General features: G+C 48.5%; 1 protein-coding gene across 9 annotated transcripts in view; it reads right to left on the bottom strand.

Moving 5' to 3' along the window:
- Positions 1–17,123, bottom strand: part of bahcc1a (BAH domain and coiled-coil containing 1a) — a 59,438-nt gene that overhangs the window by 29,726 nt on the left and 12,589 nt on the right. For 8 of the 9 annotated variants that reach the window (XM_031867615.1, XM_031867620.1, XM_031867619.1 and 5 more), the window contains exon 3: positions 272–454. In XM_031867615.1, coding sequence (XP_031723475.1) covers positions 272–454 — 183 coding nt within the window. Of the gene's footprint in view, positions 1–271; positions 455–5,171; positions 13,766–17,123 lie in introns of those variants that run through there. The other variant, XM_031867622.1, reaches the window with a different exon arrangement.

The following is a 17,123-nucleotide window of genomic DNA, read 5'->3' as shown; positions in this document are numbered from 1 at the left end:
CAGAAACCATGGCACTGTACTCCATCCCAAACATGCTGGGCCTGGGACTATTTTGGTTCACAAATAAAAGGGTGGGAGCCTGGCTTTTGCTAGATGATTACAAGCTGTGCTTTGGTGGAAACCTAACCCGGCCTAAAAATACACAATATCAGGGAAACAATACAGCCGACAAAGCTCTGTCCCCGATTCTGCCAAGACATGAATATCGCTTCATGCAGTCGATGTGGCCAGATGAGGGGCGTGTGTTTGTGTGCATGTGTGATTGAGGTACCTTCATGTGAATGGGGAAACCAGATTTGCGAGGCGCTGGAGTGAGGTCCGCCCCGGAAGGAGGGTGAGGAGGGCGAGGAGGGCGGCCGGGAAGGGTGAGACGGATGGGAAGGGGGGGAACCCAGACTACTGGCCAGAAAGGTCCCCATGAAGGAGGCGGAGGAATTGCCCATCAATCCACTGCCTGCATGCCCACAGGGACAAAGGTAAGGAGAGAAAACATTGTTAGAATTAGAGGAGTGCATGTACACCGTGACTATGAGTGTGAATAAAGAAAACAAGTCAGATGTAAAGGTATGGAGCCCACTGGCTGTCTAGGTGGAATCACAAAGCAAAGCGGATTTGATCGCTGCCCCGGGGACAGGGTGAATGAGTGAGAGTGTGAGACTCTCCTCCCTCTCACTGACAGCAGAGTCCTCTCCCCTCGTCTCCTCTCCTCTCGCACAGCCTCTCCCCATGGGCAGACAGAGGTCTCATCTCACAGCTGAGTACACACTTTCTCAGGCTCTTTCCCTCTCGCTCTCACACACTTTTGCTCCTGCTCCCCAGTGTCCCTTTCTCAATTTCTCTCCCTCCCGCCATTATCTTATGCTCTCCATCTCTCACTTTCATGCCCTCAATCTCTCTTATTGCTCTGCTTCATTTCACCCCCCTCCCTCCCCCTCTGTCTCTCTTTCTTCTTTTCTCTCTGCATGACTCCGACAATCCTGTACTTTCTTTTGTTTCTATTTTCCTGTTTTGCTCCTTTTCCTTGTGCCCTCTGCTTTGTCACAGTGGCCCTTTCCTCTCTCCTCTTTCCCTCCTCTGTCCCATCATGATGAGCAGAAAGACACTATGTGCATGCCTCTTCCCAACCCTCATTGTCTCTTCTTTCCCTCCCCGTCCCCCTTTCTCTCTGACACATAGCATTTCTTTGCTTTGTTCTTTACCATAATGATGGCACCAGCAGAGCAATCTGTCCCTGGCTGGCTGAACTGTGTGTTTAACAAGACTATGATGAGTAATTGACCATTCGTAGCAACGCCCGAGTGACTGGGGGCTGATTGTCTATTATGCATTGCTGGGCAAGCTGGAGAAAACACACTGATTAACCACTGCTTAAATTGCATTCCCATTACGCGCTCGCCAGTGCACTTGAGTGAGGGGCCCGGGTGCTCCACTCTTTGCACATCCATTTCCCCCAAGTCACACTGCCGTGAAGTCTCATGCATATGTATGATGTCAGGATGAGAGCAGAACGTGCATATGCTTGCACAAACTCACACATTGGTGTATCATACATTGTGCGCACAGGGCTAGCTGGGAAAACGTTGGGGTGAGCAACATGGTAAAAAAAAAAATCATTATCAGCCCCTCATGACGAGTTGATCTCACAAGGAGCTCCAAATGATCTGATTTTCTTGAAGCATGAATCAGTCCAAACAGGAATCGATCCCTTTTCTGGGAGTGTGAGAACAATTGTGTGGAAGTCTTAATCAGCCAGGCGGTGAGAGTGCACATCCTCTAGCCAGACAGTAAGGATAAACCGATCAGTCTGCCGCTCGCTCCTGCACCGAATAGCCTATGGCTCATGGGCCAGAGCACAGGCACACACAAATACACTCACACACACACAAATAGGCATGGGCACGTATTATTGCACACATACAGACCTCTGTCACACTTTTCACCCTAGACCGGTGGAAATCCCCCACAATCCCCAACCTCACACTACCTTGAAATCTACCTTAAAACCCACCCTGTGTGTGTGTGTGTGTGTGTGTGTGTGTGTGTGTGTGTGTGTGTGTGTGTGTGTGTGTGACGCGTGTCACAAACTCACAAAAAAGCCGTCTCCTAAACAGTGTTTGACTAGCACATTCGACACTGCACAAAAACTCAAAAATGGCAAGTAAGACTTTAAATAGCTTAAGGAGGCAGCAATAGGAATGGGTGCCATAGCAACATTAAACATGCCGGTGGGAGGTAGCCTGATGGCATACTACAGTATCCATGCTTTTCTCCTTTTCCTCCTCCGCTGCCACCTCCCATCACCCCTGACCCTGCAGAGCACTTCTGGCAGAGCTCTGTGGAGTGCAGGGTGGGGTTTGGGGGCAGTGGGGGGTGGATTTATGCCAGCGTGCTCGCTAGGCACACATCCAGCCCCCCGTCATCCAGACACCCAGGGCTCCCTGTATAGCACCGCCCTCAACATTGCACACACCTCGGCCCTCTCTGTCGCCTTCAGGATCCCCAGCTTTCCTCAGCGCCTCCGGCTCACATAAATCAGCTAATCCTCCTGCATTATTAACAGCCTCGCCCCAGAGAGAGAGAGAAAGGGTGAGAGCGACAGAGAGAGGCCGTGAAGCCCCTCTTCACACACCAAGAGAGGAGAGAGCCTCTGCCAGAAAGACAAGGAGAGAAAAGGGACAATACATAAAAAGGGGATGTCTAGATGTTAGGCAAGGGGATCTTCGAAGTTTAAGCTGATGTTAGGGGAGAAGGGGATTGAAGGAAAACCTTAGGAGGGTCTTGGATCAACTCATACACAACCAGATCAGACCTATAAGTTTGGCCATAGGGTCTCCTACTGGGAAAATCTGAACTGTAGAAGTACAGAATAATACTGCAGCAGCCTTCTCCACTGTCACACTTGCTGACTCCACAGCTTGTCACTCAGTGAATGACCCCTACCTCTGCGTTGTGTCTGCTGTTTGCCTCCTGCTGAGAAACTTACAGTGCATGGTGCTTGGCAACAATGTCTTTCTCGTGCAGTTTCTCAAGCATTCTCATATCACTGTTACATCTAAGGACATTATCAACGCTCAAGCTGTTTTAATATGATGCCCTGCCTAAACTCATTCAAAGCCTAATGAATCAGAGGTGTCGGTGAGAAAGCACACAGGTTATTAAAGCGGGCTGGTCCGCTATGGTGTCGGGGCAGGTCCAGTTTAGGTACCAACCAAAGCAGTGCAGAACAAGCGAAGCAAAGGTCCGAGGCGTGGCAGCATTTGTCCTGGACTCACCGTAACTGTTTATTGAGCAGCTTTTTTAAATGAAGACATGGATCCAGGGAGCCTGCTACGGCTAAGCCAGCTCCTTGTAAAAGTTGTTTCCTCTGCCTGCATTTTGTTTTTGACCCTGTTTATTTATTTCTCCGGTTCTTAAGTGGTGCCAGCAGTGCACTTGTATGGGTTCTTAAGAAAATCGGTTCATGTGCATCCTAATCAGCGCCGATCCCTGACAGCGATGACGATTAATCCTATTAGAGAATTAAAGGAGAGGGGAGCATTGGGATGGGGGAACCCCACCTCCCTCTCTGACATCGAAACATCCCACCCTGACACCCTCACTAGCACAGTTGCGTTCAAACGGGTTCGACTGTACAAACACAGAAAACACACAAATATCCAAGAACCTCTGGAGGTGGACGTGTTAAGTGCTACTCCACCCACACTCCATCGTGGGTGGAGTAGGGTGAGGGAGTCCAGTTGGTACGCAACAACCAAAGCACATGCATGCACACACAGTAATGTGGGCCCGGGCAGAGGCCCTCGTGCACGGCACAGAGTGAGCAGCAGGCGGGGGGGCGGAGCAGTGAGAATTGAAGGCCCAGTTGTCATGGGAACGAACGAGAAACAGCGCTTGAGGCAGGGAGGGAGGGAGGGTAGCCATTACGGCAGCAGTGGGCAGATGCAGTTGGTCAGTGTGCTGCTCAGCAACAACAGCCTCTCCAACCTACCTTGAAACCTCACCAAACCTGTGCAGCTCATAAACACACACACACCTCTCCACAAATTAATCTGTTTTCAATTGTTAGGCTGCGGGGAGGGAGGTGTCAGAATCTTTGCCCCTACTCATTATTGTAACTCAAGGGTGAGTTGTTTGGTGTCTTAACAAGGAGTTATACAATAATAGGATGTAAAGGGATTCCTGTGGGCCAAGCAGTGATGGAAAAAAAAAAAGCTGATAAGACAACAAGCACCCACTGACAACACGTTGTTCTTTTGCATGCTGGGAATCAGATCAAAATTTCCTCCTGGGGAAATACACACCAATACACTGTGTGCTTGGACAAGCTAGATCACGAATCAAATGCACACACACACACACACACACACACACACACACAAAAGCGCAGATCTACTATTGTCTAAGAGAAGATAAAGTACAATTATTTCACTCTGCATCACATTTCCCCGTTTGCTCTTGAAAAATGAGCCCGAGTAGTCTGCAGCCCTTCGTCTTGTCTGCAGACGGCAGCCTGAAGGGACGGATGGACGTGTCGTCTAGACAAGGACAGCAGACAGGCAGCGAAAGATGAGAGTGATGGTGACAAGAGAAGAAGAGAAAATTGCAGGTCCGACTGCTTCAACCTGTTCTCCACAGCTCAGTGATCAGCCAGTGCCAGAGAGGGGAGGATAGAAGGATAATAGAATGCCAGGAGATAGAAAAAACACACACACCCACACTAACACACACTTACACACAGAAATTCAGTGAGCACAAGCCAAATTAGGTTGCACCGTCAGCGGTCAGTGCCATGTGTAGCTCTACACAATGCACCCTGAACAATCACAGCTCATATACTCTCCCTCTGACAAAACACCCCCCCCCCCACCTTTCTTCTGGTCTTAAATAAATCAAATCATTATCAACAAGAGTTGAGAGATGATCAAAAAGAAAACCAGAAACCTTTTCTTTTCCAAGAGCTTCTTAACATCCAGCAGCTAGTTGAAGTAGCTGTTGCTGGCACTGCTTTAACTGACTAGTTTTACTGTTAGAATGGGATTTGTGATTTCTGACAAGTTCTTTATGTGGCCTGGTTTGGCTCTTTAACACTCGAGTAGGAAAGAAGCTGAAAGCGGTGAGTCGAGACTGAAGACGGAGGCGATGAAGAGACAGACATTTCAAAGTTAACTTACCAAGCGAAAACATATTGAGCAGTATGCGTCTTTCTCAGACTTTCCTACCGATGTAATTCCATGTTCTGCCCAAGAATTCAGACGCCCGAGAAGACGCCAGCCAGACTTTCCACGTACATATATTCACTCATGAGCCTCTGTAGCAACGCGGGGAAACTGGAATGGTTTGGGCAACTGTACACACCGGCAGCCCCAGACAGACTGCACACACTACCCTGGAGAGCCGCTGACTAACCCAGCGCCTACTTCCTCACAATAAAACACAGAAGGAATTTCAAATGGCTACTAAAGAGGGGGGATTTCCTTCAAACAGTCAAAGTCATCTTGAAAACATTAGCGCAACTGGTAGCCAAATTCCTCCTCCTACAAACAACTGTAGCAGGAGGTTGTTTTTTTTGTTGTTGTTGTAGTTTGTTGTTGTTTGCCCCCCCTGCTTTACAAACTCCCTCCCTGACTTTAGGCATACTGAAGTGAGAGAGACAGAGCGAGCAGGCGGTCCAGTCCTGGAGCTGGGCCCAGTGCAGAGGTGGGGGAAAGTGCCAGCAGCGCACGCCTCCGACACTCTCCACACTGCGTGCCTGTGGAGTGAGTTTAGTGGATGTGGTCAGTGCGGGGGTGGGAGAAGTGGAAAGGGAGCGGGAGAAGCAGTTAGAAGAATGGATGGAGGAAGAGAGTGAGAACGTGCGACAGGGCAACATCCAGAGGAGGGGTAAGGGGCGAGAGTTTAGACTAGAAGTGTAGATAAGGGTGTGAGGAGAACTGTGAGAAACTTTGAGAGTGAAAGAGCACCAGAGAGTGTGTGGGAGTGTGTGTCGCCGAGCATATGCGTGCCTCCATGTGTGCGATTGTGTGTGCGTATGGTGGTCGTCTCGCTGAAAGTTGACAGCCGGTGTTTGTAGAGTGGCTTTGTGGTCAGCCACTTGCTTGCGATTGAAGCGATGGTGGGGTAAGATGGATTTTTTTCGTGAGTACTATGCAAATAAAATTGGCGCGGGGAGGTCAGCCAAAGCATCCCGCGCACTTCACCCAGCTGTTTATACTATACAAGTTGACATGATGGGGATAAGAGATTCTAATCCTAAACAAATTAGTCCAACTGGCTCATCCTGGCTTGGCAGGGAGCCTGAAAACAACAATGGATCCACACAGGCTGTGACAGAGAAAACAGATCGGAGAAAACGTCTCCGAGGTATAGTTTGTTCTAGGAGGGGTGGAGTGATGTCAAAGAACATGCACACATCCCACCAATATGTTTCCCTCCATCGATTCTCCTTCTCGCCCTCCTTCACTATTTGTAGAGCCAGAAATGTGTGCCCCTATCTGGCCGGCCTCCTCAAGCGGTATTCCACCTCAATTTGACTGCAATTAATCATTTATAAAAAGGCTCCTTTTCAGAGAGGGTAATCAATGCAAAAAAAAGGGGTTTCACCTCTAATCCCAGCACTCCTATGCCAACAGTAGTGTAGAAAAGGGCAGTGGGTAGCTGACAGGAAGAGATAGCAACGTCTGGAACAGTTCCTGCTGAAGAGGTGTTTTATGAGCACAGTAAATAAAGAGCTGGACACTCGGCACCGGTGCAGCTATTTGCAGAGGAGCAGACCAGGAAGTGTGTTGTTTAAGAACTCCAATTGTCAAAGTAAGAGCTGGCTCAGGGGTGAAGGCTACAGGGTTCGAAGAAGCTGAGGTATATGGGTGAAGAGGTTAAGGGTAAAGCACAGGGCAGGATATGTGATGATGTCTCTGACGGACTACAAAGAAACTGGACAAAGAGCAGCTGGACATGCGTGTTTGGACAAAAGCTAAAAGGTTAAGATAGGGTCTGTAAGGTTTGGGCTTGTCACTCGGACCTGTGTTTAGGTGGGTTCGCTGTGATCCGTGTGAAAGTGCAGAAGTGTGCTGAGTCACTATAGCCTCATCTGTGCAGACCAAGCAGACATTCCAGGCCGGGACACAGGAGGTGGGAGGACAGATTCGAAACAGCAGCAGGACCAGGCCAGGACAAATGAGTTCAAGGCCCATTACCTTCCTTTTACACCCACCCACACATGCGCAATCACATTCCCTACTCCCATAACACAGATTTAATAGCATTCACAAGAAAAGCTATGTCACAACACAAAATCGCCAAACTCTGCTTTCAATTTCTCCTCCGAGAACTTAAATGTTCATGGCGTAACAAGAAGTGCGTATTACACCAGGCCAAGAGTGTTTTCTCTCCAAGCAACAAGGCGTTATTTCAATCAGCATTATACTTTATTGAACCCTCCTCCATGCTACCTAATAAAGCAATTGTGTTATTTGTGTCTTGGTTCAAATTAAATGCAAGTGTTTCTTATGGAATGGCCCGGTATTTTGCTGAGCCCTTGCAGGGCAAGCAGCATTTTATTCTTTGTATACAGGGCAGCTACACACTCCTCAAGGAGAACCATTTGTTATCTGTCCAAACTTTGGCAAGGGTGCTTGTTAACTGACCCATTGTTACATGAGGGTGTTTCAGGGCCGTTTGCTGCGTTCCAGCTCTTTATTCTTGAGGCATGAAATTGTGATTACCATAGTGGGCCTCATCCATCTCAAGCTCTCTTCCACACACGCACACTAAATATCCACATTTGTATTTTGCCTTCTCTCTTTCACTTCTGGTTGTCTCTGTCACTATGATACACACACGTTACACACACACATAAAAAGAGCCGCCCACAGCTGCGTCAGGCCGTCTCTCTAACAATCCAATCTGTTTTCTTTCCCATGATGTTTCCCATTGGCACAGGGAGGAGAAAATCAGATTTACTCCCCCGCAGGGCCCATGCAGTTGCACTGATATGGAAAATGATTTCAGTGCCGCTTGAGCCCATAAACATTATTTTGGTCTCCCCTGTTAATGACACATTTCTTCCCAGCATTGTGGATCTCACAGAGGAAGAGATGGGTGTAAAGGGGGGGTTTAGAAAGAAGGGAAAAGGAGGAAGAGAGAAAGGGGGGAGGAATCCTCCAGGGCCTCACATACAACAGGGGAGTCCTTCACCCCTCAAACTGCATCCTGACATCTACAGCCTTTTCTCACCCTCTTCCTCTTACACACACATGTTGAAACACACACACACACACACACACACACACACACACACACACAGCTAATCAACCATGCAGGAACTTAAATAGTCACAGCCTTCATAAAAGCCCCCAAAAAAAATCACAGTACAAATATATCCCTGCTGGAAAACGAGCAGAGTCAAAGAGGGATTTCTCGCCTCTCTCTCTCTATAGCTGTCAGACTGATTCCAAACACACTGCATTTGGCTCCAGGGCTCAAAGCAGCCCCACTACAATTGTGTCATACAGCACACATATCTTTTATTGGTGGTAGCAGCCAATATAGCAACCAAACCCCCTCCTCCTCTTGAACACAGGGATACAATTTGTACTTTTAGTGGTAAGTTACAGACACCCTCTGCCCGAGGCACATTGTCAACGAGAGGAGCGCGCTGTAGCCTCGAGTCCTAAACGCAAGTCATTTAATATAATGGCGTTAAAAGGAGACTCCAACAGGCCAATAGCGAGACACTAAACCTCCCATTTGGCATCCATTAATAACCATCTGCGGGACCAAACAAGAGGGGGCGAAAACAGGAAACGGCCATGTTAGGTTGGATTAGAAACTGTCCTCAACTTTTGAATAATCTCTCACAGGTCTCTCAATCTTCACATCCAAAAATGGGGTTTTCATGGTTCTCCTGTTCCACTGGAAACATCAAGTGGACTGCTCAGGATCTGGTTTGTTTTACTGCTGATGACTGATCTGTCTAAATCCATCGGTTTTATGTTCTGGCCAAGGGGATGGATGGGTGACTAACGGCGGCTTGCGTGCCATGTTTCAGCCGACGCAGCCAAAGCTCAGCCAGCCAGGTCACGGACACAGACATGCCTGGTAGTGGGGAAAAAGGCAGATTAAAACAAGTGCTCAGCAATATTCTCTCTAATTAGTCCCCTGTTAACTTTTGAACTTAATTGGTTAATTGAGATGTGGTTAGACTGGGCAGGTTTCCCCTCCCTCAGGGTGACCATGCGGCTCCAGTGTTTCAGCCTGGCACTGCCTGGCACAGGAGGTGGCTGCCTCTCTCTCTCTCTCTCAAACTCTCTTTTTCTTTTTCATTTCTTGTATCCCACCTCTCCAGTGACGAGGAGTAATGATGCCGCACAGGAGGCAGTAAAACAGTGTTTTGCGAGTGCGTTTTCGCAGAGATTGTGCCTATGCACTGCACATATGCTTGTGCCACATCAAAGCAGCTCTTTGACTACCTGGTCCTGGGTGGTCTAAACCTCTATTTTCTCTACCAGCAGCGCTAGATAGATAGGCTTCGGAAAAGTGGAGTGTGGATGTGGGTGGATGTTACCTCACCACAGGCAAGTCAGTTTGCTTTGGAGGAGACATGAACAGCGCGAGGATGGAGAATAAATGTGCGGTGCGTTACATACACAGATAAACACACACAAAACCCCATAGGCGGCACATTGCTCGAGTCTCCCCATCTCCTCTGGTTGATGTATAAGGATACCCACAACACCACATAAATCTGCAGGCAGCTCGACTCATTGGGGCAGATTTTGCCTGCCGTCTTCCTTTTTCACTTTCATCCCCTCTTCTCCCTTTGCTCCTTTGAGCCCCATCACTCATTCCTCTTTTCCCTTTCCGTCCTAACACCCTCTCCATCATCCCTCCATCACTCCCTCTCCTTCCCCCTGCTGTCCTTCTGTCCTCCCTCATCACCTCGCTCTCTTTCTTCAGTTGCCGTCATCCGTATGCTTCAAAACGGAAACACTTTCTCTTCATTTTTGGGTTTTTAAAAAAAAAAAAAAAAACGCTTTCCCTCCCACTCCTTCGTCGCACTTGTGCTCCGTTTCTCAGCTCTTGTTTGTCCATCAGTTTTTCTGAGGCCTGGGAGGGAGATGAACGTCTTGTTTTATGGGGAGTCAGAGGTTCACCCCTCCCTCCGTCAGAACCGCCCATAAATCAGCATCCCAGCATTCAACTGGCAACCAGGGCTCGTCGGAATGTCCCGTTCTCCCGTCCGCCCTCTTCCATCTGTGGCCCGGGCGCCTCCTTTAGGTCATGGAGAGCAGTGCTGGACACGAGGGCCCTTGTTACAGAGACTGCTTTGCTGCGGTCCTCTGAGTTCTCTTAGATTGGCCTGTAATATGATAAAGTCCTGGAGTGATGTGTGTGAGAGAAACAGAAGGCAGCTCCCTGCTCTGGCTTCTCTCCGTCTGATGTAGCCTGTCAGGGGCGCGGAGACAGAACAGTGCAGATAACGGAGCAGAGAGCCGCCGCACCAGCCAGCCAGCCCAAGGTCTTCCTGCAGCCCTGAATATAATTTGCTGCTGGTTCACAAGGGGAACAAAGGAGAAATGTGTAATTCTTGTAGCGTTAGCCAAGACAAATGCAAGCATTTTTGTTCTGATAACCTAAAAACAAGGGGATGGATGGCACCTGGGTAGCCAAGGCCAAACAATATACAGTATTACCTTGTTAAGAAGACACTGTATAATACGCGTGCATCTCCTTGACTTCTGTGGTTGCAAAGCTTCTTAGCCAGAAGGACAATACTCCAGTTGGCCCATACAGATTTTCCACTGTAGCAGCCTACATTGTCTAGCGTGTGCAAGGCCAGCCATATCACACAGTGCAAATTCTTTGTGAAATACATCTGACAAACTGAGCCTAAAGACGAGATATATCTCCCGACTGCCGACACCGGTCATCCATGGAATGCCAGGCCTGCTCAACATCTGCAGCATCACACTTGAGTGGAGATGAGTAAAATTAGGAGCATTTCCTGCAATCTGTGCAGAGAAGAGAAGGTCATCCTCACCCGAACATGAGCAGATGAAGTGTAACATAGAGCAGGGCGGCCATAAAATGCCTCTCCTCTCCCTTCTCCAGCTGGTCAGCTTGATGTAGTCTTTAACAGCTAGGAGTAGGAAAGGCACAATCCAAGGTCAAACCAGGGAGACGGAAGGGAGGGATATCATCTTGATCAACTGCTCATGGTTTGTCTTGTCTGGTTGGTTGGCTGCACAGCCACCATTGCTGTCATCTATCTCCTTTGCGGTGATCACATCTAGTCTGCTGGACAGGTGGGCGGGCTGGACGGTCACGTGTCATTCTCCCCCTCGCTCTGTATTTGTCTGCAGGTCGTATTCAGAAATGGCACAGAGGAGGAGGGAGGCCTTGTGGGGCTACAGAAGGCCTGCAGCATCTGATCAAAGTTAACAGATGTGCTGCAGCTGCTCGTTTTGTTTGACATAGCACATCCTCAAGCACACAGATGCACACCCACTGAAAAGGCACGCAAAAATGCCCCTACACGTGATAGCAGGATAGAAAATAAAATCATATATTTTCTGACTGCTCAATAGAACTACTGGCAGTGTTTTGGTCTCAAATAAAAACCCTCCATCCCAGAGTAACCAATAAACCGACTTTGATCAGTGTGCCTATGAGTCCATATGTTGGCTTTTCTTATTTTTCTTAAATATACACTTCTGCTCTGCTTGGCCATAAAACATGTCAGCACATACGCATTGGGCCAGAAAGCCGCAAGGTATGTGGCGAGCCTGACCAGGGAAATGATTTGGGGAAACCGTGGAAGGAAGACGGCGAGTCATGGTCGCAGAGTTAAAGGGGAAGAAGCATGAGCGAGAGGTAGCGCAGAGAAACCTCAGCTGTGTCCTCGTATCCACAGGGGAGCAACAGCTTTCAGCAGGGTATCACGACGCCAGTGTGAGCCAAGCTCAAACTAGACCTTGCAAAGGCCATAATGGAGAGGAAGGGGGAGGTGGGGGAAGACAGGGAATGAGAATAAAGAAGAGTTATTAGGGTGATGTGAGGCAATGAGGGGAAGAGGGCCTACTGAAATGTTTTGACACAGAAAAATAGCAAATGGAACACAGGTACTTAAACAACGGTTTGAAAAGCAAACTAGCACAATTTTTTTTCCTCTCCCCTTTCTTTCTCTCTGCTCAGCTTTACACACATACAGACAAGTGATAGCTGCAGCCGCAACTTCCGCAAAGTGCTCGACGACAGAGCTGGCCTCATGACTGTCAGGCCGGCCTTCATTCTTTGCCAGGTTGAGCAGCACGAGCAGAGTCCAGGTCCTTCACCCAGATTACTGAGATCCTAAACACCCCATTATTTTCATGAGCTCACATGAACACCAGGCAGTCTGGTAGCATGAACAGCCCACGCTGGGGCCGCAACTTGATTACACTTCTGCTGCACAGGCCTGCTTTATCGGATATACATTGTTTTGTGCCGTATTGATGTCGGCATCAGCATCAGCCTTCACTTGTAGTGCCATGCGACACATTCCCTCACAGCCAGTGTGTGTGTGTGTGTGTTGGAGAGTGTGGTTTCTATCTTCTTACTGTATTTGTTCTGGCACAGTGTTCTATTGTGGGGCTTGGCTTTGCGCTCCTCAGATAAGAGAGCAGTTATGTCAACACTGGGTGCTGTGAAGGAGCCGCCTGGTCGTGTTGACTTAATGCAACACTGCTTATTTACTCTGACCACAGACTTCAGCCATCATCTATAGCCTCTAATGCACTAATGACCAAGGGCCTCCTGGGGTGGAGCCCCCTCCTGCCTTGGCCCAGTACTGGCCCTTTCAGCTTGTCAGGTGAGAAGAAAGATGGGGTTGGGAATAACTAATGGCTTTGAAAAGTTTAAAGCAGACTGCCAGCAGATTCTGAAAAAAAAAGGTTGACGAATGCTTCTCACAATATACAAAAGCCCTTGCAGATGCAGGCAGCATGAGTCTGCATATTGAGCTGAGCTGAGCAGCCCTATCAGTAAAGAGCCAGTGGAGCAGGCCATGCATAATTATGGGAGGGGGAGGGGGTTAATTGACTTCTTTGAGAAAGATCCTGATTTCTATCAGCCTGTACCGCAATCATGTGAGCCCGGGCTCTCATTAAGCCCCCTCCCTCATTTATCTCTCTTCCCCTCTAACCCTGTACCCTCTCCTCTCTCCTCCCCTGCTTTGAAAAAGGGTGAACCCCCTCCCCAACTGCTCCTGCTGAGTCCTCAGCGGGCCAGGAAAGGGTGAGGCAGATTTATAGCTATAGCATCTGACTGAGTAAGGTGCACACTGGCACATAAACACATGATGAGTGCACATTCGCACACACAGTAAGGGCTCCAGACTGCAGTTGACCTGACTGGGGCCCCAGTGCGGTAATGTACAGGCTAGCAGGTATTAGCAGCAAGCCTGTGTGTCCCTGTGGCCAGAAATGTTCTCCACACACACACACAAAAATTCAGACAATGTTTTTACCAGTCGCGACGACGACACTGGTTATTGTTTTTACCTTGTGAGTCATCATAGCAAAATATGGTCCTGGAGACGCCTACTTAGTTGTACTATCACAGAAGCGGTTTTGAGTACTTTGCCAGGTGTTTGTATGTCTGTGGAGAGATGTTGTCACCGCTGTAGCGTCGTATCCGTGCAAGATGCTGTCACAAAGCTCTGCGACCTAACTGAAGGCCGAGTGTGGGAGTCAGTCCGAGCAAGGCCGGCAGAAGTATTGCCCCCCCCCCCCCCTGCAAAATGGTCTGTAGTTGTTTTTCCTGTTTCCTCCAATAATGCTCAAACCACAGTACAGTGGGAACAGCATCATAACAAGTGCTTTGAATTATTTACAGGCAGAAAGTATACACGGCCTAATGACCAGCATCCTTAGCACAAACAAAATACATTACGCTGGCATGTCAACACCTGCGACCATTTGCTAAAACATATCCACTAAGACAACCATTTTGTTCAACATGGTTTTTTAACCAGATACGGAAAGAAAGCAGCGTTTCCTTTTCTCTTCTCCTTCCTCTACGTTCTCTGGAAGCAGTGGAAGTTTGGGGTAAAGCAGAATTCCATCGAGAGACAGAGATAGAGAGTGAAAAAAGAGAAAAAAAAGGATGACGTGGAGAAAAGAGATGAAAAGTGACAAAAGGGAGATTTCCTTCACGAGCTCATAAATCAGTTGACGCGGGCAGGGGCAGTATGAGGCCTCCCTCAAAAAGTCAAATTTTTTGTTTCCTTTCACAGCCAGCGCTAACCACCCCTTCTCCCTTCACATGCACGCAAACACACACCTACACAAACATATGTGCATTATCACACACGCAAACACACAAGAACGCACACCGTCTCCCAGATGGTGTGTGCTGGAATGGCATCCCCACTGCGCTCCCCCAATCTGGTTGTGGCACAGCGGCCTGCCTGACTGGCACAGAAACACGTCTCGTAAAATCACTTACAGTTAGGAGTGGTGCGGGCTTCAAAGCGGCGCGCCTTCAAACCAGCCCCGTTAAAGGGCCCAAGCATGCGTGCTGAAATAAATCCTGCTCATTCTGTCACATAAAAACACGCAGGGGGAGGGAGGGCTGGGTGGTACAGCTGGTGCTACAGGTAAGCGGGACAGACAGACGACAGAAGACGAGGGAAATGATCTCTTCAGAGCGTTTGCTTTACGCACACAGCAGGGTGCCGCACGCTGGGTGAAGATGTCATAGAGCAGAGCGCAGTGGCACCCCGCTGGGTTTGGAGGTATCTGCTGAGTTGCTAGGGTGCAAAAGGAGCGAGCAATGGGGGCAACAAGGCAGCCCTTGTTGAGCTCCGGTGTTTGTTTTAACGGAAATGTGGGACGTTGTTATTGATTCAAAAGCGCTGCTGCTAGACTAGACATATGTGGGGCTGTGGAGGGAGGGAAGGCAGCGACTGCGCCCTTGTTGGGGATCGGAGGAGGCTCAGTCCGGGCTGAGAAACTTGAGCCCCGTGCTGGACGGTCCCAGAGACTGGCGAATTGATGGAGATCCAAAAGGACTTAGGATCTGCTTTCATTCTGAATGTTCACCATCTGCTTGGCTGGAAAGAGAAGCCACGGAGCAGGAGAAAACTCTGTCAACTGACAGATGAGACAGTGAGCTTTAAAGGGTGTGTATGTGTGTGTGTGTGTGTGGGTGTGTACACGTGTGTACGTGGGTGTACTTGTGTACTGGTGCGTACTTGTGTACTTGTGCAGACAGTGTGTCAGTATTGATCCTCAAAGCAGCTCCACTTTCTGAAAGGAGATCTGTCAGATGGGGATACACACATTTACACACACATACACCACCAGCCCACCAAAAAATAAATAAATAAAACGCTTTAATTCATTCCGGACCTCATCTCTAAAATAACAGACATCTGCAGCATCACATGTTCCAGTATGTCAGACAATTCTCTCCCTCCCACTCTGCTGCATAGTTTACTCCACCTCCACCATTCCAGTGGTATTGATCCATCCAGTTTCCATGTGTACAGACGACTCTGGTCTGCTAAGGCCCCGTTACCAAGGATGACCACTTCTCTCCTCATACTTCACTGGTCTGTCACACATTAGCCGGACCTTCCACATCACCAAAAATAAACTGAACAGACGTCCCGTTTTGTTTCCGCACAGAAATCCACATGTGCACAGCCACGTCCTCTTCCGATCCCTAGCTACCACGGTCTACTGCTGTCCTCCAAAACGACCCCTGCATGAAAATGCCTCGTGTAGGTTTCTCGTGAAATCTCCCCGAGCAGTCATTCAGCCTTTATGTGACCCATGACTAAACCAGGAAGTAATCAGCAGAGATGCACAACAAAATTCCCGTTTCTGTGTTCAAAGTTCTCTCTCTTGCCACATGACCCCACACAAACCGCAACGTTGTCTGTATTCCTTCTGTCTAGTTAAAAGAGATATAACGCAGGCCTAAGGGCCGATGAAGAAGATAACTGTCATCCCAGATGCTGGGAATGCAAACTGATTAACAGTACTTGCCGGCAAAAAGCGTAAACCGCACCTTCTCGCAAACGTGGGCGTCTGCACACCTGAGAACAAGCTGTTCCACGAGCAAAAGAGTGAGCAATTAAAATTATGAGGCAAAAAATTAACACAGCTCATTAAAATTCTTACCTGATTACTTATGCAACAGATTTACAGAATAATTCTGTATAAATCCATCTGTGTGTGTTATTATTCCGATTACTGTCACAGATAAATCGGCTAATCTACCCTGTAATTGAAGCAGGTGGATTTACTGCATCCACCAACAGCCCCTTGCAGAAGTGGAGAAGACAGAGATGGATGGAATATAAAAAGCCCAGGGCTGAGGTAGAATTAGGCACCTGCATCAGCCCCCCATCCACCCCCACATGCTGCCCTCTCAGCTGCCTGCCACTCCGTTTCCTCTCTCACTCCTTTTATTCAATCTCTCCACCACACAGCTCCTTTGATTGCTCTTTCCCGTGGGCACACGCGCACACACACACACAAATACAACACATACGTACACAAAAGCTCAAGCGCACAAAACACACACTTCTTCTGTACTGTTCAGAGACAGTTGCGCCAGCTGAGTTTTGATTTGGAAAGAAAAGTTGCCTCCGCTACAAATAACGACAGGCACTCGAAAAACAAGCAGAGCTCAGTTATCACACGGCAAACACACACACACGCGTGTAAGCAAAATGTATAACTCACAAACACATGGAAGAAGCACAGGAAACCACTCTTAAAGGCAAGTTTAATCACAGATACACAGAGGCAGCCACCCACACTTAGCAAACACACACATGTGCGTCCACACACCCTCCCATTACGCTGTATAACCAAAAGGCATTCAGCCATTTAAGCAGCATTCTGAGTTTCAGCCAAGTGAGAGGTATGTCAGTGCATTAGCCAGCATGTAATCATAGCCCATCCTCACTGCAATTAGAAGTGGTTCTAATTCTTCGCTGGAAACACTGCCTTCTCCCACGGCTAATAGTTTACTTTACTCCAACAGCTGACAGACCCAACCCTGCATCCTGCTTTTGCTTCCTAAACACACACACACACACACACACACACACACACACACACACACACACA

The sequence above is a fragment of the Anarrhichthys ocellatus genome, unplaced genomic scaffold (genome assembly GCF_004355925.1).
Source record: "Anarrhichthys ocellatus isolate YVR2014 unplaced genomic scaffold, GSC_Weel_1.0 scaffold40, whole genome shotgun sequence".
NCBI lineage: Eukaryota > Metazoa > Chordata > Actinopteri > Perciformes > Anarhichadidae > Anarrhichthys > Anarrhichthys ocellatus.
The sequence above is the reverse complement of the archived record's forward strand: the minus strand, read 5'-3'. Positions and strand labels throughout refer to the sequence as shown.